The sequence below is a fragment of the Desmodus rotundus genome, chromosome 5 (genome assembly GCF_022682495.2).
Source record: "Desmodus rotundus isolate HL8 chromosome 5, HLdesRot8A.1, whole genome shotgun sequence".
Lineage (NCBI taxonomy): Eukaryota > Metazoa > Chordata > Mammalia > Chiroptera > Phyllostomidae > Desmodus > Desmodus rotundus.
Genome location: NC_071391.1, coordinates 43,470,431 through 43,492,672, shown reverse-complemented (window position 1 = coordinate 43,492,672; position 22,242 = coordinate 43,470,431). Strand labels below are relative to the sequence as shown.

General features: G+C 35.3%; 1 protein-coding gene across 2 annotated transcripts; it reads left to right on the top strand.

The window, feature by feature from the left end:
* Window positions 1-3,488: 3,488 nt before the first annotated feature.
* On the top strand, window positions 3,489-12,953 carry OR56B2 (olfactory receptor family 56 subfamily B member 2). 2 transcript variants are annotated; one of them, XM_045183615.2, is made up of 2 exons: window positions 3,489-3,539; window positions 11,720-12,953. In XM_045183615.2, the coding sequence occupies exon 2, from the start codon at window positions 11,726-11,728 to the stop codon at window positions 12,683-12,685; it is 960 nt and encodes a 319-aa protein (XP_045039550.2). In that variant the 5' UTR covers window positions 3,489-3,539; window positions 11,720-11,725; the 3' UTR covers window positions 12,686-12,953. The 2 variants fall into 2 exon arrangements, with proteins under 2 accessions (XP_045039550.2, XP_024430459.2); XM_024574691.3 differs by lacking the exon at window positions 3,489-3,539 and adding an exon at window positions 9,171-9,178 and having other exon boundaries at window positions 11,725-12,953.
* The last annotated feature ends 9,289 nt before the right edge of the window (window positions 12,954-22,242 follow it).

Below are 22,242 nucleotides of genomic sequence, written 5' to 3'. Positions count from 1 at the left end.
TCCACAGTGGTTGCACCAATCTGCATTCCCACCAACAGTGCACTAGCGTTTCCCTTTCTCTACATCCTTACCAGCATTGTTGTTTATCTCAGTGTGGTTTTTATTTGCATTTCTCAGATTGCTGTTGACATTGAGCATCTTTTCATAAGTCTATTGGCCATCTGTATGTCCACTTTGGAGAAGTGTCTATTCAGATCTTCTGCCCATTTTTTAATTGGATAGGCCTTTTTTGGTGTTGAGTTTTGTAAGTACTTTATAAATTTTGGATATTAGCCATGTTCTCCCATTCCATGAGTTGTCTTTTTATTTTGTTAATGTGCAAAAACTTTTTAGTTTGATGTATTCCGATTTGTTTATCTTTTCTTTTGTTTCCCTTGCCTGAGAAGATATATCAGATAAAATATAGCTATAAGCAATGTCCTAGATTTTACTGCCTATGTTTCCTTCTAGGATTTATATGGTTTTGAATCTATTATTTAAGTCATTTATCCCTTTTGAATTTATTCCTGTGTGGAGTATAAGAAAGTGATCTAGTTTCATTTTTCTCCACATATCTGCCCAATTTTCTGAATACTATTTATTGAAGAAACTGTAACCCATTGTATGTATTTGTTTCCCCTGTTGAATATTAATTGACTAAAGGAGTAGGTTTATTTCTGGGCTCTCTACTCTGTTCCATTGATCTATGTGTCTGTTTTCATGATAATGCCATGCTATTTTGATTACTATGGCCTTAGAGTATAGTCTCATATGAGATAGAGTGATTCCTCCAACTTCGTTCTTGTATCTCAAAATCGCTGTTGCTATGTGGAGCCTTTTGTGATTCCATATAAATTTTTGAATTATTTATTCTAGCCCTGTAAATATGATATTGGAATCTTGATAGGAATTGTGTTGAATCTATAGATTGCTTTGGATAGCATGGACATTTTAATGATGTTAATTCTTCCTATCCTTTAACACAATATGTACTTCCACTTATTTGTATTTTCTTTGATTTCTTTCTTCAGTGACTTATAATTTTGTGAGTATAGTTCTTTTACATCCTTGGTTAGATTTATTTCTAGGTTTTTTATTCTAATTGAAGCAACTGTGAATAGGATTATTTTATTAATTTCCCTTTCTGTTAGTTCATTATTGGCATATAAAATAGCAACTGATTTTTTGACCTTAATTTTGTACCCAGCTACTTCAGTGAATTCATTTTTTAGTTCTGATAGTTTGTTGGTGGAATCTTTAGGGTTCTCTATCTACAGTATCATGTCATCTGCAAGTAAAGACAGTTTTACTTCTTCCTTTCTGATTTAGATGCCTTTTATCTCTTCTTCTTGTCTGATTGCTATAGCTAAGAATTCCAGTACTATGATGAATAAGAGTGGTGAAAACAGACATCCCTGTCTTTTTCCTGATCTTAAGAGGAACACTTGCAGTTTTTGTGCATTAAATATGAGGCTGGCAGTTGGTCTGTCAAAGATGGCCTTTATTATGTTTTGGTATGCTCCGTCTATTCCCACTTTGCAAAGAGTTTTTATCATAAATGGGTGCTGGATTTTATCAAATGATTTTTCTGCATCTATTGATATGATCATGTGGTTTTTATCCTTCATTTTGTTTATGAGGTGAGTCACATTTATCAATTTGCTAATGTTGTACCATGTTTGCATTTTCAGAATAAATCCCACTTAATCATAGTGTATGATATTTTTAGTTCACAGGCTGGCACTCAATCCACTGAGCCACACCAGCCAGGGCAGTGTATGATATTTTTATGTGTTGCTGTATTCAGTTTGCTAATATTTTGTTGAAGATTATAGTATCTCTGTTCATCAAGGATATTCGCCCATAATCTTCTTTTTTAGTAGTGTCTGTATCTGGTTTTGTGATTATGATAATACTGGCCTAGTAAAATGAGCTTGAGAGTCTTCCCTCCTCTTGAATTTTATGAAATAGTTGAGAAGGAGAGGTGTTGTTTCTTCTTGGAATGTTTGATAAAATTCACCTGTGAAGCCATCCAGTCCAGGAATTTTGTTTGATGGAAGTTTTTGGTTACTGCTTCAATTTTAGTAAGTATAATCTGCCTATTCAGATTCTCTGATTCTTCTTGATTTATTTTTGGGAGATTGTATGTTTCTGGGAATTTTCATTTCATTCAGGCTATCCAATTTGTTGGTATATAGTTGTTCATAGTATTTTCTCGCAACCTTTTGTATTTCTTTGGTGTTAGTTGTTATTTATCCACTTTCATTTCTGATTTTATTTATTTGAATCCTCTTGTTTCTTGATGAGTCTAGTTAAAGGGTTGTCAATCTTGTTTATCTTCTCAAAGAACCAGCCTCTGGACTTATTGATCTTTGATATCATTTGTTTAGACTCTATTTCATTTATTTCTGCTCTTATCTTTAGTATTTCCTTCCTTCTACTCACTTTGGACTTTGTTTGTTGTTCTTTTTCAAATTTCTTGAAATGTAAAGTGATATCATTTATTTGTGCCTTTTCTTGTTTCTTGAGATAGGCCTGTAATGCTATAAATTTCCCTCTTAAGATTGCTTTCTGTGTATCTGATAGATTTTGGATTGTGTTCTCATTTCATTTGTTTCAAAGAATCTTTTAATTTTTCCCTTGCTCTCACTGTTGACCCATGCTAAGTGAAATATACCAAGCCGTGAAAGACAAAAACAACATTATCCCATCTCTAACTGGAACCTAATTTAAAAAAAAAACAAAGAAGCAAGCAAAATATAACCAGAGACATTCAAATAAAGAACAAACTGACAGCAACCAGAGGGGTGAGGGGAAAGAAGGGGAAGGGTCATCAAGGAACATGTATAAAAGACACATGGACAAAGCCAAAGGGGGTTAGAATCGAGGGTGGGAAGTGGGGATGGGTGGGGCGGGGATTAGTGGTGGGAGTAAAATGGAGACAACTGTACTTAAATACCATAAAAAAATGAAAGATGTCTCTTTCAAAAGATACTTTTTCCTCAAAAATACTCTCAGGTGGATAAGGTGAATGAAGAATTTAGTCAATAATAGTGTGATGTTTCTATAGTGACAGATAAGTAGTAGAATTATTGGGGTAATCACAGTGTAAGGTATAAAGCATCAAATCACTATATTGCATACTTGAGCCTAACATAATATGAAACTAATATAATATTGTATAGGAACTTATATAAATAAATAAATACACGAAAACTTCCAAAGGCTTAATTTAAAGAGAAAGCTATTCTGAAACTTAAACATTTAAATGTAATTATGCCTGTATCTGATGAAAGCCAGTGCCATTAAACCCAATGTAAGACAGTAACTACATGATGTGCTTATAATTCTTGTACTTAATTACTTCTTCCCTCTGGGTTTGACTGATTTCAGACTGACCTTGGGATTTACACTCTAGGGAACTGGCTTTCTCTCCCCCACAGGCCCGTGAGTTTCTGCCCACTGTTCATAAAATCCAAAGTCTAGGTGCCATGGCTCTAAACCAGGTCTGTGTATCATGAAGTTCACACTTAAGATGAGTTGAGCACAGCACCCCTATTGTAAGTATACAATTGGGGCCAGAGCCAGGCTTGTAATATTTGCAGAGATTTGGGAATGCCTTTTAGAAGAAAAAGACTCATCTTAGATGGGAGCATCTGCATGAAATCCCCCAAAGCCTCTATAGAAATCAGGAAGTGCACTCTGTGCCAAATTAACCTAAATATCAAAGAATTTTTATCAAACATATGGTAGAATCTCTATAACCACCATGGCCTATTTGTTTAAAAAAAGGAAATTATTATAGCACTGATATTCTCTTATTATTATTTTTTGTTGTTGTTGTTCAAGTACATTTGTCTCCATTTTCACCCCAACATGCCCCCCCTGCCCCACTCATCCAGCCTCCCACCCTCAAACCTATCCTTTGGCTTTGTCCATGTGTCCTTTATACATGCTCCTTGATGGCCCTTCCCCTATTATCCCCTATTATCACTCTCCCCCCTCCTCTCTGTTTACTGTCAGTTTGTTCTTTATTTCAGTGTGTCTGGTTATATGTTGCTTGCTTGTTTGTTTTGTTGATTAGGTTCCACTTCTGGGTGAGATCATATGGTATTTCTCTTTCACTGCCTGGCTTATTTCACTTAGGATAATGCTCTCCAGTTTCGTCTGTAAATATGTCTAGTAACTAAAAGGAGCTGGAGAATGATGACTTCTGATACATCCAGCTAAACCTTAGGCTTAGAAAATTTTGTCGAGTATTATAGACAGGTATTTAATAAAATTAAGTTGACAAAATAATGAAGAGAATTCTAAAGAATATAATAGCGCTGATGTAGCATATGATCCAGCAATTCTACTTCTGGGTATGTACCCAAAAGGATCAAAAGCGGGGTCTGAAAGACATATTTGCGCATTCATGTTTATAGCGGCATTACTCATAATAGCTAAATGTGAAAGTAGTCCAAGTATGCAACTACTGCTAAATGGATAAGCAAACGTGATGTGTGTGTATATGTGTATGTGTACATATACATACACATATACGTAAACACACACACATATATATAAAATAGTATTCAGCTTTAAAAAGGGATGAAGTTTTGCAATATGCTACAATGTGTATGGACCTTGATGATATTTTTCTACCTGAAATATGACAGTCAGAAAATAACAAATATTGTATTGTTCCATTTATATGACATAATTTAGAGTAGTCAAAATTGTAAGACAGAAAGGGTAAAGGTGGTTGCAGAGGATGGGGTGGGAGATAATGGAGAGGTGTTGTTTAGTGGGTACAGAGTTTCAGTTTTATAGGATGAAAAAATTTCAGAGGATGGATGGCGGGTGTTGCTGCATAATAATGTAATGTATTTAATGTCACTGAACTGTATACACGTAAAAATGGTACAGATAATACATCTTATGGTATATGGGTTTAACCCAAATTTTAAAAAATAAGTGGAAGTTACAGAGATATCCCATAGTACCTCTGCTCCCATACATGCATTTTTCTTTAATATTTTAATGTAGTAAATTATGACTAATATATTTCTAATGCTAAACTATACTTGGTCATGCATGCATATCTTTTCTTCATATGCTGCATAATTAGATTTGTTAATATTTAAAAATTATAATCAAAATTGTTCTAAAATATTTTTGCAATGTATTTTGCAGTTTGAAATTGGTAGTTTAACAGTTGAAATGTATTCCTCTTCTAACTCTTTAGAAGAGTTAACTCTTGTGTAAATGTTTTGTCAAATTCACCTCTGAAACCATCTGGTCCAGGGCTTTTGTATGCAAAGCCTTTTTTGATGACTGCTTCAATTTCACTAGCTGTTATCTGTCTGTTCAGACTTTCTGCTTCTTCTGATTCACTTTTGGAAAATTATATGTTTTAAAATATATCCACTTCACCTAGGTTTTTAAATTCTTGCCTTATAGTTTTTCATAGTAACTTCTTATAATACTTTGTATTTCTGTGGTATCAGTTGTAACTTCTCTTTTGCTTCTGATTTTATTTGTTTAGGTCTTCTCTCTTTTTTTCTTAATTTGAGTCTGTTTAAAGGCTAGTCCATTTTGTTTATCTTTTCAAAGAACCAGCTCCTGGATTTATTGACCTTTGAATTGTTCTTTTAGTCTGTATGTCATTTTATTCTTCTCTGAATTTAATTGTTTTATTCTTTCTGCTCACTCTGGACTTTGTTGTGTTTCCTCCAGTTCTTATAGATGTAGTGTTAGGTTGTTTTATTTATTTTTATTTTTTGAGACTTTCTATCTGTTTTATATAGGCCTGTATCACTATGAACTTCCCCCTCAGGACTGCCTTCCCTGTGTCCCATAATTTTTGGACTGTTGTGAGTGCATTTTAATTTATTTCCAGAAACTTTTTTATTTCTTCCTAGATCTCACTAATAACTCATTCATTGTTTAATAGCATGCTATTCAATCTCCATGAATTTGACTGTTTTTGAGTTTTTTCCTTTAGGTTGGTTTCTAGTTTCAAGCCCTTGTTGTCTGAGAAAATGCTTAATATAATTTCAATTTTCTTGAATTTGTTGAGGCTCATTTTGTGTCCTATTACGTGTTGTATCTTTGAAAATATTCCATGTGCATTTGAAATGAATGTGTATTTTGCTTCTTTGGGGTGAAACATTATGTATATATCAATTAAGGTCATTTGATCTAGAGTGTCATTCAGTGTCACAATATCCTTGTTGATAATTTGTTTGGAAGATCTATCCATTGTTGACAGTGGGGTGTGAAAATCCCCAGTTTAAGTGTGTTGCTGTCAATATCTTTTTTGAAGTCCTCCAAGGTTTTCCTTATATATTTGGATGCTCCTATATTGGGTGCATATATATTTATAATGTTTATGTCTTCTTGATGGATTCTTCCCTTGAGTATTATGAAGTGTCCTCTTGGTCTCTTTTTATGGCCCTTGTTTTGAAGTCTGTTTTGTCTGATATGAGTATTGCTACCATGGCTTCTTTTTTTCATTGCCATTTTCTTAGAATATTTTCTTCCAATACTTCACTTTCATTCTGTGTAAGTATTTTTTTCTCAGGTGGGTCTCTTTTTTAAAAGTATATTTTATTGATTATGCTATTATGGTTTTCCCAATTTTCTCCCTCTTATCCCACCTCTGCCCTGCACACCCCAACCCTCCAACATTGCCCCCCTTAGTTCACATCCATGAGTTCTACACATAATTTCTTTGAGTTCTCTGTTTCCTATACCATTTTGACCTCTCCCCATCTATTTTATGCCTACCAGTTATGCTGTTTCTTCCCTGTACCTCCCCCCCAATTCCTCCCTTCTCCCTCTCCCACTGAAATCCCTCCATGTGATGTCCATTTCTCTGATTCTGTTCCTGTTCTAATTGTTTGTTTTCATTGTTTTTCTTTTCTTTTAGGTTTATTTGTTGATAGTTGTGAGTTTGTTGTCATTTTACTGTTCATATTTTTGATCTTCTTTTTCTTAGATAAGTTCCTCTAATATTTCCTATAATAATGGCTTGGTGATGATTAATTCCTTTAACTTGACCTTATCTGGGAAGCACTTTATCTGTCCTTCCATTCTAAATGATAGCTTTGCTGGATACAGTAATCTTGGATGTAGGTCCTTGCCTTTCATGACTTGGAATACTTCTTGCCAGCCCCTTCTTGCCTGCAAGGATTCTTTTGAGAAATCAGCTGATAGTCATACAGGCACTCCTTCATAAGTAACTCTCTCCTTTCCTCTTTCTGCTTTTAAGATTCTCTGTCTTTAATCTTGGGTAACTTAATGATGATGCACCTTGGAGTGTTCCTCTTTGGGTCCAAATTCTTTGGGACCCTCTGGGATTCCTGGACTTCCTGGAAGTCTATTTTCTTCACCAGATTGGGAAGTTTTCCTTCATTATTTGTTCAAATAAGTTTTCAATTTCTTCCTGTTGTTCTTCTCCTCATGGCTCCCCTATAATTTGGATATTAGAATGTTTCAGGTTGTCCCAGAGGTTCGTAAGTCTCTCTTCACTTTTTTGAATTCTTGTTTCTTCATTCTGTTCCAGTTGGATGTTTATTTCTTCCTTTTGTTCCAAATCATTGCTTTGAGTCCTGGTTTCCTTCCTGTCACTGTTGGTTCCCTGAATATTTTGCTTTATTTCATTTTGGGTATCTTTCATTTGTTTTTTCATTTTTCAACCAAGCTCAATCAGTTCTGTGAGCATTTTCATTACCAGGGCTTTAAGTTCTCCATCAGATAGTTTGGCTATCTCCTCATTGCTTAGCTCTCTTTCTGAAGTTTTGCTCTATTCTTTCATTTGGGCCATATTTCTTTGTTTGGGCACATCTGTTAAGTTGTAAAGGGGAGGGGTCTTAGGTATTCACCCAGGCAGGGCAACCCTTCTTGCTGCTCTGGGGCACTGCTTATGGGGGAGGGGCCAGAGAGGGAACAATGGCTCTAGCCCACTTTCCAATGAACTCTCATGTGAGACTGGGAATTTCTCCCACCCTGGCTACTGCTGTAGTCCACAGTCAGCTCTAAGTTTCAGTTTCCTGTTCAGCCAGCCCCACCTGAGCAGTCTGCTGCCTTGCCACAGGTTCTTACTCATCTGGTTGGTCTGGTTGTCTGTTTCTTTAATACCTTGGTTGTCGGAGCTCCATGCAGTTTGATTTTATGGCACTTCTGGTTTTTTATTGATGTGATTGGTTGCTCTCCTTCTTTTGGTTGTGCAAGGAAGTGGAGGGTCTCTACCTACACCTCCATCTTGACTGGAACTCCTCACAATGCTCAGGTGGGTCTATTGTGGGCAGCATATGTTCAGGTCATGTTTCCTTTTCCAATAAACTACCCTATGTCTTTTGATTGGAGCATTTAATCCATTTACATTTAAGGTTATTATTGGTAGGTACTTATTCATTGCCATTTTACTATCTTTGTGCCTGTGTTCCTCTATCTCTCACTGTTTTTCTTCCTCTTGTTAAAACAGTCCCTTTAGTGTATCTTGGAGTGCTGGTTTGGTTGAAGTGTATTCTTTGAGCCTTCTTTTGTCTGGGAAACTCTTTATTTCACCTTCCATTTTGAGAACCTTGCTGGGTACAGTATTCTTTGTTGCAGACCTTTGTTTTTCATTACTTTGAATATTTCTTGCCATTTTCTTCTGCCTTGTAGTGTTTCTGTTGAGAAATCAGCTGCTAGCCTTATCAGGGCTCCCTCCTATGTTACTTCCTGTTTCTCCCTTGGTGCCTTTAGGGTTCTTTCTTTGTCTTTGTGTTTTGCCATTTTAATTATGATGTATTTGTATTGGAGTAGACTTCTTTGGGTTCCTATTGATTGGGACCATCTGTGCTTCCTGGACTTGTTTCACTTTTTCTCTCATCAAGTTATGGAAGTTTTATTTCATTACTTTTTCAAATAGGTTTTCTTTCCCTTACTCCTCTTCTTCTCCTTCTGGTATCCCAATTATATGGATATTATTACATTTCATGTTGTCCATCAGCTACCTTAACCTCTCTTCATTCTTTTTAGGTCTTTATTCATTTTATTGCTCTGTATGGGAATTTTTTTCTACCTTGTCATCCAGCTCACTAATTTATTCCTCTGTGTCATCTAACCTGGTTTTAATTCCTTCTAATGTGTTCTCCATTTCAAATATTGTATCTTTCATTTCCTCCTGACTCTTATCGATAATTTCTATGTCCTTTCTCATGTTGGTGTTTTTCACGGTAGATGCCTTGTAGTAACCATGGAGTTCTTTGTAGTTCTCACTGTGCTCCTTGAGCATCCTTATAACCTTTATTTTGATGTCTGAGTTTGGTTTTCTCAATTTTGTTTAGCTGTCTTTCTGGGGATTCTTCCTTTCCTTTTGATTTGGTTTGTTTATTTGTCTCCTTGTTATATGTGACTCTTTTTGTTTGTTTCTGCACATTAGATTTATTTTCTCTGATTCCCTGTCTTCGTGGTGGGAACTTCTGTGGTAGGAGACATGTGGGACTCAGTAGTGCAGTCTCCTTGAACTCCTGTGCTTCATGCTCTTGGGCTGACCTTTATGCTGTTTATGTGGGCTCCTTGGTGTAATTGGATTTTTGTTGTTGGGTCATTCTTTGTTGGTTCCTTCCCTCCAGCTGGCTTACTGGGGTCACTCCACTCATCACATGTTGTACACTATTGTACAAGTACTTCCAGAACAAAATCAAACAGCCCAGGAGACAAATACACACTTCAAAAAATAACCTCCACCTATAACCACACTGTTAATAGCGAATGAGCCAACATTAATAAAGGTGTACAGAGATTAAGACTAAAGAAAGGAAAAATGAATATGAGATGACTAATGGCAAGAAAAGTGATTTTACGAAGGTAAAGGGAGAAGCAATAATAAGAGTAGGAAATAGAGACAAGGTGAATAGAGAAAGAAAATAAATTTACATCATAAATAAAAAGGGAGGAGAGAAGGTGGGATAGAGTCAGAGAAGGGAAGTATATAGTATTAGGTTTAAAGTCAAATTTTATATATATATTATAAAATATATATGTATTTTATACTGCTGCATAGTATTCCACTGTGTAAATGTACCACAATTTTTGATCCACTCATTTACTAATGGGCACTTAGGCTGTTTCCAGCACTTGGCTATTGTAAAAATGCTGCTGTGAACTCAGGTGCATAGGTTCTTTTGAATTGGTGTTTCAAGATTCAACTCATGATGGATAAACTGTACTTGAAAAACCATAAATATAGAAGAAAAATAAATAAATGTTCTCAAATAGGGAAAAAGATAAAAATTATACCTTAAAAAAAGACATGAATATAAGTCATGACACCATAAAAGTCCTAGAGCAAAACATAGACAGGAAAATTTCAGATATCCCACCCAGCAATATTTTTACCAATTTATTCTCTAGGGCATGGGATATAAAGAATAGAATAAATAAAAGGGACTTCATCAATATAAAAAGCATCTGAAGGCTAAAGAAAACATCAACAAAATGGGAAGGGAACCAACCATATGGCAAAACATATTTCCCAATGATACCTTGGACAAAGGTTTGATCCCCAAAACATGTAAAGAACTCATACGACTTAACACCAGGAAGACAAACAGTCCAATTAAAAAATGGGGAACAGATCTGAACAAACACTTCTCTAAGGAGTACATACAAAAAGCACATAGACGTTCAAAAGAATTGCCAACGTCACTAACCATTAGAAAGTTGCAAATTAAAACCACAATGAGATACCACTTTACACTGGTCAGAATTGCCATCATTAACAAACCAACAAACAAGTGCTGGTGGGAATGTGAGGGAAAAGGAACTTTGGTGCACTGTTGGTGGGAATGCAGACTGGGGCAGCCACTGTGGAAATCAGTATGGAATATTCTCCAAAAATTAAAAATGGAACTGCCTTTTGATCCAGTGATCCCACTGCTGGGCTTATACCATATCTCATATTTTAAATGTGTAACTTATTCATTATAGTGTGAGTATCCACATGACTAAAAAAATTAAGAAGTATGTTTTAGTAGAGAAAAAAGACTCAAAATCATAAAACATATTTCCCCCTACTATGACAACTTGGATTTAGATGGTTCATTAGAAATTTTAAAATACAATTTCCTCACTAAATGATGGGTATACTAGCATACATTATATATTTTAATTAAAATTAAATAATCATGAATGCCTTAAAATTTTTATCTTCTTGAAAAAAAGTTAATTTCAATATTCTATGGTGTGATCTGTTTCCAAAATGTTTCAATGCATAAATTTTTCTATTCTCAGTTGCATACATTGAGACTCAAAATAAAGAAACTAACACTTTAGCAAAACCCAAGAAGCCAGGTGTTTTTAATTGAATTTATTGGAGGTGACATTGGTTAATAAAATTATTTAAATTTAAGAGAAAAAGCACATGTTATGATATCAGATCACTTTTTCCTTGTCCACATTCCATGACTTAAATATAGAAGGGAAAGACCAAGGTCATGATATTCCTAATGTTTTAATCCTCAATTGTGAGTGTGGAAAAATGTGATTTTACATAGTTTTGTGATGATTAAAGAGGTAACAAGGATGTGCTATAACAACTCCTGCTTTAGATAAGTTCAGTAAATGTTAAAGGCAGAAGGAGAATAATGAATGATGGTGAATCCCCTCCCCCATTCTTTTGAGACACAATAACCTAAGTGGTGCATTTGAAAATACTGTCATAGATGTTCTTAAACATGGTAACCTTAAATATTTTTCCTCTTAGTGTAGAATGTTCCAGAATCTCAAAGCCTCCAACATCTCTAAGCTCCAGGTCTCTGAATTCATCCTGATGGGATTCCCAGGCATTCACAGCTGGCAGCACTGGCTCTCCCTACCCTTGGCTTTGCTTTACCTTTTAGCTCTCAGTGCCAACATTCTCATCCTGATCACCATCAACAAAGAGCCAACATTGCACCAGCCAATGTACAGTTTCCTTGGTATCTTGGCTGTGGTAGACGTGGGCCTGGCTTCCACTGTCATGCCCAGGATGTTGGCCATCTTATGGTTCAATGCTAAGGCCATCAGTTTCCCTGAGTGCTTTCTGCAGATGTATGTCATACATTGTTTTATGGCCATGGAGTCAGGTGTCTTAGCCTGCATGGCAATAGATAGATATGTAGCTATTTGTCGACCACTACACTATCTATCAATAGTTACTGAATCTTTTGTGGTCAAAGCAACTGTGTTCATGGCACTCAGAAACACCCTTACTGCAATCCCAGTGCCTGTATTGGCTGCGCAGAGACACTACTGCTCCCAGAACCAAATAGAACATTGTGTGTGCTCTAATTCTGGTGTCACTAATCTATCCTGTGATGACAGGACAATCAACAGCATCTACCAGCTACTTCTGGCCTGGACAATCATGGTATGTGATCTGGGTTTGACTATTTTTTCATATGCTTTGATACTTTACTCTGTGCTGAAGCTGAACTCAGCAGAAGCTGCATCCAAGGCCCTAAGTACTTGCACATCCCACCTAATCCTTATTCTATTCTACTATATGGTTGTCGTCATTATTTCCATCACTAACTATGCAGCAGTGACAGTTCCCATCATTCCAGTGCTACTTATTATACTGGAGATTGTCATTCCTCCTGCCCTCAACCCCATGGTGTATGCACTCAAAAACAAGGAGCTCCGGCAGGTTCTATACAAGCTTCTTAAGCTACACATCAACAGCAACTAACATGGAGAAGCTATTCATTTACGTACTTTCATTACATATTTCCCTGATATATTCTCCAACTGCTGCAAATGGAAGAAGAACTAAGGAGCATGGACACTGTGGCAGCTTTTCCGTTAGTATAATGAATCAGTGGTTATAAATGAATCTTAAAAAGGAAAGTGGTGAAACTAATATTTAAAATTTTTGTTATCAAGTAAAATTTGTCAAGACAAATAACATAATAATGCTGATTGTGCCAAGGCATTCATGAATGGACAACAGCAATATGCATTTTATTTTCATACCTAGAACTTCTAGATTATGTTGATTATCAGTGGTTACAGCAGATTGCTGCTAATGGCTTCATTTAATTGGAGAATTTATGTTATTTGATGAAATTGTTAATAGCATAGGAGTTAATCTTGGTATTTATCTGTTTGATTTGTAATGTGTCATATCTTCTTAATTAGACAAAATGTTTGAATAGACATTTTCTTAAGAAGATGTGCAATGGCCAATAAGCAATGAAAAGATGTTCAACATCCTTAGTGAATAGACAAATTCAAATGAAAACCATAAGATACCACTATATTCCTTAAACTGGTTGTAATTTGTTTAAATGGCCAGTTTTGGAGATTTTGTGGAAGCAATAGAGTCCTAGTGCATTAAGGTGGGAATGTAAAATCATACTGGACATGTGGAAAACAGAGTGACAATTGCACAAATATTTGAGTACAATTATGGTACGACTCAGCAATCCAACTACTAAGTATGCCCAAAATAATTGAAAGAAAATGCTACAACAAAAGCATGTATACAGCGCTGACCCTTGTGGCTCAGTTGGTTGGGCATTATCCTGTAAAGCAAACGGTGGCAGGTTCAATTCCTAATCAGAGTACACGCCTGCATTATGGGTTTGGTAACTAGTAGCAGTATGTGCAGAAAGCAACCAATCGATGTTTCTCTCTTGCATTGATGTTTCTTCCCCTCTCTTTCTCCACCCGTCCCCCTCTCTCCAAACATAAATAAATAAAATCTTTTAAAAAACATATATACAATTTTTCATGGTAGCATTATTAGCCTAAAATGGAAAAAACCCATGTGTCCATCAGCTGCTGAATGGACGATCAAATTGAGCATTACTCCAAAGATTATTATTCATCTATAAAAAGAATGTAGTGACACATGCTGTTACATGAACATTGAAAGCACTCTAAGTGAAAAAAAAAGCAAGCACAAAGGGCTACATGTTGTATGTGTTGTATGATTCCACTTACATGGAATGTCCAGAATGGGTATAACCATTGAATCAGAAAGCAAATCAGCTTTTTCCAGGCCCTGGAGGGAAAGGCCATTAAGGAATGACTGATTCATGGTTATGGGGCTTCCTTCTGAGGTCATGAAAATGTTCTAACACTACATAGTGCTGACCGTTGCACAGCATTGCAAACATAATAAAAGACATTCCAATGTACATTTTCAAAAGGTTTAAATGGCTGGTTTCATGACATATGTATTTCACTCCCCCCCAAAAAGAAGCTAAAGTAGAAAAAAAACTGCTAAAGTATTTTCTATGTATATATTTGTTGTATAATTTTCTTGAAATAGAAGAATGTATATGCTTAAGAACACAAAAGTGATTAAAGAAATTGTGTAAACACCTGTGATGTACTTTATTTAATTATAATATTACTGAATCATCCTGTTTTGAATGTGATTATTATATAGCATTAATTAAAAATGGAAGAATTTTTGTTCTAACATGATAATATCTGAATTTAACAAAATATATATACCAATGATATATTAATAAATGTACCAGAAGATACCTCTACATTATAGAATATTAGTTCTGTTTATCTCTTTCTTACTCATTTTATTTTTTCCACTTAATGAAAATGTACAGAAATGAATCTTACTATTTAATTAAAGTCATATAAAATTAAATCAATTATTGTATTTTTATTACTGCTAAAATCACCATCATTACATCTCAAAATTTGAGCATCAAGATATTTCTGACATATATGTGTGCATAACATTTGAATTTTTAATAAATTTCTAAAATTACATGATATTCATCTATATTATGTGAAAGAAAGATAAACAGATGAACATGTGAATGTGTGTGACAGTGATGGGAATGCAGACTGGTACAGCCACTGTGGAAAACTGTGGAATTTCCTCAGAAAACTAAAAACAAAACTGTCTTTTGATTCTGCAATTCCACTGCTGGGACTAAACCTTAAGAATCCCAAAACACCAATTCAAAAGAACCTATGCACCTAAATGTTTGTAGTAGCACAATTTACAGTAGCCAAGTGCTGGAAGCAACCTAAGTGCCCATCAGTAAATGAATGGATCAAAAAACTATGGTACATTTACATGATGGAATACTACACAGCAGAAAGAAAGGAGCTCCTACCCTTTGCAACAATGTGTGTGGAACTGGTGAGTGTTGTGATAAGTGAAATAAGCCAGGCAGTGAAAGACAAATACCATATGATCTCATCTATAAGTGGTACTTAATCAACTAAACAAACAAGCAAGCAAAATATAAGCAGAGACAGAATATCAAATTCAAGTTCAGATCTACTCATTTGCTAAAGACTGTTATTCACAACTGCATTTCACTGACTGTCACATACTAGTTTTCTGCCTCCTGTTATAACTAATACTGAATCTCATCCTCAACCCTACAAACCATAACCCAGGAGGCTCATTCATGCATTAGGGAACTTTCGGCAAACAGAAGCTTAGGAGAATCTCTGTAATATGACACATCTCAGGCAGTATTTTAAGCCAAGCTTCACTCAGAGAGGCTTTCTCAAATTAAGTAGTATTATCATAAATTTCCTTTCCCTCTCACATCCATTTTTATCTCATTTACCTAGTACTAAATATGTTTTCAGTTACATTATAGGAAAAAATGACTTTCTAATGCCCTCTTATTTGTTGAACCCCTTACCCATTTCTTCCCTTCTAAGTGCACTCATAAACATAGAGGAATCATCTCTACAAGACATCTTTGCACATATTTTTGTACCTTCACAGCTGATATTGAGAACTATATAGACAGATTTTATTTCACCTTTCACACCTATGTATTATTTATATCATAAGACTACAGTATATAATATATGCATAATATTTATAAGCATGTACACTTGCTTAATATAGTTTTTTAAAGAAAAACAGGCAAAAAGCAAAAAGGATTTGAAGCAAGTATACGTCAAAGACTTTCTACCTTAAGGAACCTGGAACATGCTTGCCATGTTCTAGTTTACTATTTGTGTCATTTAATTATTATTTTTACCTAATGCTAGTAATATTGAAACGCACCATATTTCAAGAGGAAATCTTGCCTCAAAGCTTTTTAATTTATTATAACTACTGCTTTTGAATGAAGTTGTACCTTCTGGATTTCTAATAATTGAAGGTTCACTTTGGGCAGAAGCTCTGTTGTATAGAGCTTGTTTTATTGCATGTGCTTTGGTGAATGGTTTCATTCACTGCAAAAAAAAAATCTAGATTTGCTAACTTTTGGCCTATTGTAGCTAGATGTTCTAGAAAAAAAGATGTACCGTTACAACAGATTCCTTCTTACTGTTTTTCCTTCCACTATAGCGTGCACTCACTTCTACAAGTGCAAGGCATTATCATGATGTTCTGTGCTTCCTTCCCCCAAATCCCTTCACTATTGGGATAATTTCAATACAGTCTTCAATGTTTTCTTAGACTTGATCAAGATCTACTAAAATAGATTACAACTTTAAAGAAAGCTGTATTTCTACTGAAGTAGAGGGGAGCAGAACTAGAAAATAATGCATTTAACTGTACAATGTTTCAAATAAACATAAAATTTGACCTTAGTTACATAAACTGAATTTTAATATGTTTCTAGTACAGATGATTCTGAAATTGTTTATAAAATATTTTGAGAAATCAGGGGAGACCTATGCATGCAATGTAGATAAAGTTGTGACAAAAGTTATAAAGCTGGAATTGAAGTGTTCTGGGAAGTCAGATATAATTCCAGGTTTATAGTTCAATGGATTTCAAACACAATTATATATTTATTCAGAAAAAAATGTTATTAAAGTTTGAGAATAATTATTGAGACTTTTTACCCCCTGCTCAAATATATTTTAAATATAGATCTAGCTTCAACAAAGCTAAATTTACCCTCTTTCCCTTCAGAGACCTATGGAACATTTATCTGTGAAGCCCCAAACAAATATGCATTCCCTTTTTGCTTGGAAAATCCCCAGAGAAGCCACTAAATGTTGTTAAATAGAATTCCTAGCCAATGCTGTTGCAATTTTCTGAGCAATACCACCATAAATGGAAATTTTAAAACATCAGGCATCAGGGTGAGTTTGGTGATGAGGAAAGTAATATATAAGAGGCACAGAAAATTTGCAACTAAAGAGTAGGAATTTGAGTCAGAAGGTAGTTGAATAAGGAAAACTGGGTTATGTGACTCTAGACTTCTGAAACCAAAGGGCATGGCAAACTGCCTTGAAAAGGGAGAAGGAGAAGGGGGGAAATATGAAGTGTAGTTTAGGCACTGGAGTGCAGACACCATTATGCTTATGTGACAAGGATAAAGGGATAATAGTGTTACAGGCAAGCACATTTCTGTACAATGATAGAAACACTTCTCTTCTTTCCATAGATAAAGGAATCTTCCATTGGAAGTGACAATGACAATGAATTCATGCAAGAGCTGGGAGGAATCTCAATGACCTTATAGCCCAACTTCTTTTTTTTTTATCTTTTAAAAAAAAATTTATTGTTATTAAATTACAGTTGTATGCCTTTTCTCCCCATCCCTCCACCCCACCCCAGCTGAACCCACCTCCCTCCCCCACCTCCACCCTCCCCCTTGATTATGTCCATGTGTCCTTTATAGTAGTTCCTGTAATCCCCTCTTCCCACTGTCCCCTCCCCACTCCCCCCTGGCTATTGTTAGATTGTTCTTAACTTCAATGTCTCTGGTTATATTTTGTTTGCTTTTTTCTTCTGTTGATTATGTTCCAGTTAAAGGTGAGATCATATTGTATTTGTCCCTCACCGCCTGGCTTATTTTACTTAGCATAATGCTCTCCAGTTCCATCCATGCTGTTGCAAAGGGTATAAGCTCCTTCTTTCTCTCTGCTGTGTAGAATTCCATTGTGTAAACATACCATAGTTTTTGGATCCACTCATTTGCTGGTGGGCACTTAGGTTGCTTCCAGTACTTGATAGCCCAACTTCTTGACAACATTCATGACACATGCCATTCTCCCCTTGCTGGAATGTGTCTGATGATAGTAATCTTGCTATCTTCCTAGAGATTTCTGTCTGCATGAATCAACATTTCTTGAACCCAAATCTAGGTTTCTATGACTTCTCATTCTTATGTATGCCCTTAGGGTATGAAAAATAATAGAAAAGGCAATTATTTGCATCTAATTTGTGTAATCATCCTAATTCTAAGTAACTCCAAATTCAGTTTTTAAATCTTTAAGATGCCAGACATCTTGTAACCATGTTTGCCTTCCTCTGATGCACTCTCAGTTTTCAATGTTCATGCTAGTTTGTTAAGGTATTTATGTATAAGCAAGAAGACCAACCAAAAATATTTTGAAATTTATTCATTTATTTTACAACCTTTTTGTCTTGTTCCAGTCATTAATTTAAGTCCAAGATATATAGCAGTGAACAAAATAGACAGAAATCCCTGGGGAGACCACAGACAATACTAATTTCAGTGGGGTAAGGAAAAGCTGGAAAGAAAGATGTTATGCCAAAACTGGCTCAGGTTTGGGGGTTGCAATTTTAAATTGGGAGGTAAGGAAAAGCCTTACCTGGAGGTTGACACTGAGTCGAGACTGGAAACTGTTGAAGGTACGTGCCATTGTATCATCAGGAAAAGAACAATACACACAGTGGAAATAGCAAGTGAAAATGCCCTGAATTGTGCACAAATTTGCTGAGTTTGAGAAACCTTCAGTAGTATGAATAGACTAAGAAGTTCAGAGTTTGATTAGTGGGAGACACATGCAGAGATTTAAAAGGGTCCTAATTGTGTAGAATGTTGTAAACAAGAATAAGGATATGGCTTTTGCTCTGAGTGAGATGTAAGAATACCAGAGGTTTGAGGGATGGCTAAATGTGGTTTGACTTACATTTATGTTATAAAGCAAAATAACGGTAATAATACTAACAATAATGGAAATGTACCATATATTTTGCTTCTTTTGTTCCAGGCTGTAGTGAAAATCTCCATGGTTTACTCTACTTAGTGTTAAAAAGCATTTTACAGTTGAGCAAATTATTTTATAAAGTCATTGCTAACCTTTTCTTGTTTTCTAGAAAAATTTGCTTTTATCTCTTTTATATGTTAATATTATTTATATAGCACCATTTGAAAAGTTTGCTAGTGTTTAAAACTAGTGGTTTAAAAAACTTATATATTAAACCTAGGCCAAATCATGCCTCTCCCCTAAAAATATAGAAAAAGAGAAGCAATCAGTTTCAAACTTTGGAAAGGCTATTACATGGAAGAGATTAAAATATAACAGAATTTATAAAATATTTTTTTAAATGTTAAAACATATGTAATATAATGCTGTGGTAAAATGAATAACTCAAGTTGATCTCAAAGAAATAATATCTAAGGAAGGACTTTTAGAAACATAGGATAAAGATGAATTTTCTCAAAAATAAAATTTCCTGGAGTTTCATTATTTTAATTAAAGATCTTTCAGGCCAGTTCTTTGTCTCAGGATATAGATAAAATGTGAAAAGCTAAATGTTCTAAAAAATTAATTAATGAAAATTCCATCCTATCAATATAAATTTCCATAATTATTTGAGGACTAAAAATAATACACCTAAAGAAGACAAAAATTATGAACACTTAGAGATATATGCCATGCTTATTTATGTAGAGACTTAAGAAAATTAATAGAAACTATGAGAATTAATTAGAGTTCAACAATATTATTTGTTAAATGCAATTATTGAAATCTTTCGTGTTTACCAATAAGAAATAACTAGATATATTTTGGAGATCAAACCCTTGTCTGATGTATCATTGGCATATATGTTTTCCCATATAGTTGGTTCCTTTTACAATTTATTGATGTTTTCTTTAGCCATGAAGAAGATTTCTAGTTTGATGTAGTCCCATTTGTTTATACTTTCCTTTATATCCCTTGCCCTAGAGGATGTATTGGTGAAAATATTGCTGCATGGGATATCTGAAATTTGCCTGTCTATGTTCTCCTTTAGGACTTTTATGGTGTCAAGACTTATATTTAAGTCTTTTACCCTTCTTGAGTTTATTTTGGTGCATGGTGTAAGTTGGTGGTCTAGTTTCATATTTTTGCATATAGCTGTCCAGATCTCCCAACACTATTGGTTGAAGAGGTTATTTTTACTCCATTTTATGGTTCTGCCTCCTTTGTCAAATATTAATTGATCATAGAGACATGGGTTTATTTATGGGCTCTCTATTATGTTCCATTGACCTATGTGTCCCACAGTCAATCCCCCTCCATTGTCCCTACCCATGAGTTCTTTCTTCATGTTCCTTGGCTTGCCCCTTCCCCTTCATTGGCCTGTTTTCCCCCTTCCCACTCTCCACTGGTCACTGTCAGTTTGTTCTGTATTTCCAAGTCTCTGGTTCTGTTTTCCTCATTTGTTTGTTCTGTTGATTAGGTTCCATTTATAGGTGAGATGATATGGTATTTGTCTTTCATTGCCGGGCTTATTTCACTTAGCATAATGCTTTCCAGTTCCAACCATGCTGTTGTGAAGGGTAGGAGCTCCTTCTTTCTTTCTGCTGTGTAGAATTCCATTGTGTAAATGTACCATTGTTTTTTGATCCATTCATTTACTGATGGGAACTTCAGTTGCTTCCAGTACTTGGCTATTGTAAATAGCACTGCTATGAACAATGGGGTGCATTGGTTCTTTTGAATTGGTGTTTCAGCATTCTTAGAGTATAATCCCAGCACTGGGATCACTGGATTGACAGGCAGTTCCATCTTTAGTTTTCTGAGGAAATTCCATACTGTTTTCCACAGTGGCTGCTCCTGTCTGCATTCCCACCAACAGTGCACTAGGGTTCCCTTTTCTCCCCAACCTTGTCAGCACTTGTTGTTTGTTGGTTTATTAATGATGACCATATTGACCAGTGTGAAGTGATATCTCATTGTGGTTTTAATTTGAATTTCTCCAATGGTTAGTGATGAGCATTTTTTCATGTGTCTATGGGCCCTCTGTGTGTCCTTCTTGGAGAAGTGTCTGTTTGGTCTTTTGACCATTTTTTAATAGGATTGTTGGGGAGGGGGATTTACTGTGGGAGTGGGGGGGGAATGGGGCAGGGGAGAGCAATAGAGAAAAAGGTGGGACAACTGTAACTGAACAACAACAAAAAAAAAACATTTTTTAAAGAAACAACTAGGGATATAATGCAAAAAGCACATGGCCAAGTTTTGTTAAATAGTACTTATTATATGAATTGTTGGCCTATCAAATCTTCTGTCTTTGATTATTCTGACATGGAAAATATGGACCTGTCAGGTTTATACATGTAGATAGATCATCCTCAGCCTCACAAGACCTGTGTGCAATCAGTAGATGTTCACACAATTTGATTGCCTCTAATCAAGTGGACTCGTCTAAAAGAACTTCTTGAAAGAAGGAAAATTATGTGAGGAGAGAAGAGAATCAGTGTTATTTAAACAAGGTTCAAAATTTGAAAAATCAAAAGGGTACAAATGCAAGTAGTAGTGACTGGCCTGAGAATTTAAGCAGATACATATAGAGAGAGTTTATAGTATAGTATAAAAGTAAGCAAGGTCAGGGTTTTGTTACTATACTTGCACTATGTTTACATTCTTTTTCTTTCTTTTTTCTATTGATGTTCGAATACAGTTGTCTCCATTTTCCCATCACCACTTCCCCCTGCCCTATCCACCCCCACCTCTGACCCTCAATCCTACCCCTCTTTGACTTTGTCCATGGGTCCTTTATATATGTTCATTTATGACCTTTCCCCTTCTTTTCCACGTTATTTCCCTCTCCCCTCCCCTCTGGTTACTATCAGTTCGTTGTTAATTTCAATATCTCTGGTTATATTTTGCCTGCTTGTTTGTTTAGTTAATTAGGTTTCACTTATAGATGAGATCATTTGGTATTTGTCTTTCACCACCTGGCTTATTTCACTTAACATAATTCTCTCCAGTTCCATCCATGTTGTCACAAAGGGTAGAAACTCCTTCATTCTTTCTGCGGCATAGTATTCCATTGTGTAAACGTACCACACTTCATTGATCCATTCATTTACTGATGGGCACCTAGGCTGCTTCCAGCACTTGGCTATTGTAAATTATGCTGCTATGTTTACATTCTTTTAATTCAGTAACATGCTTAAAACCACTAAGTAAAATCAAAGAACACAGTCTGGGTACAAAAAGATAAATTTCCTCCTAAAATTATTATTTATAGTGTACAAAAAATACTTGTTCATCTTTTGTCTTTGGCTGAAAGTAAAACCACTACTATCTTCTTGTATAGGATAT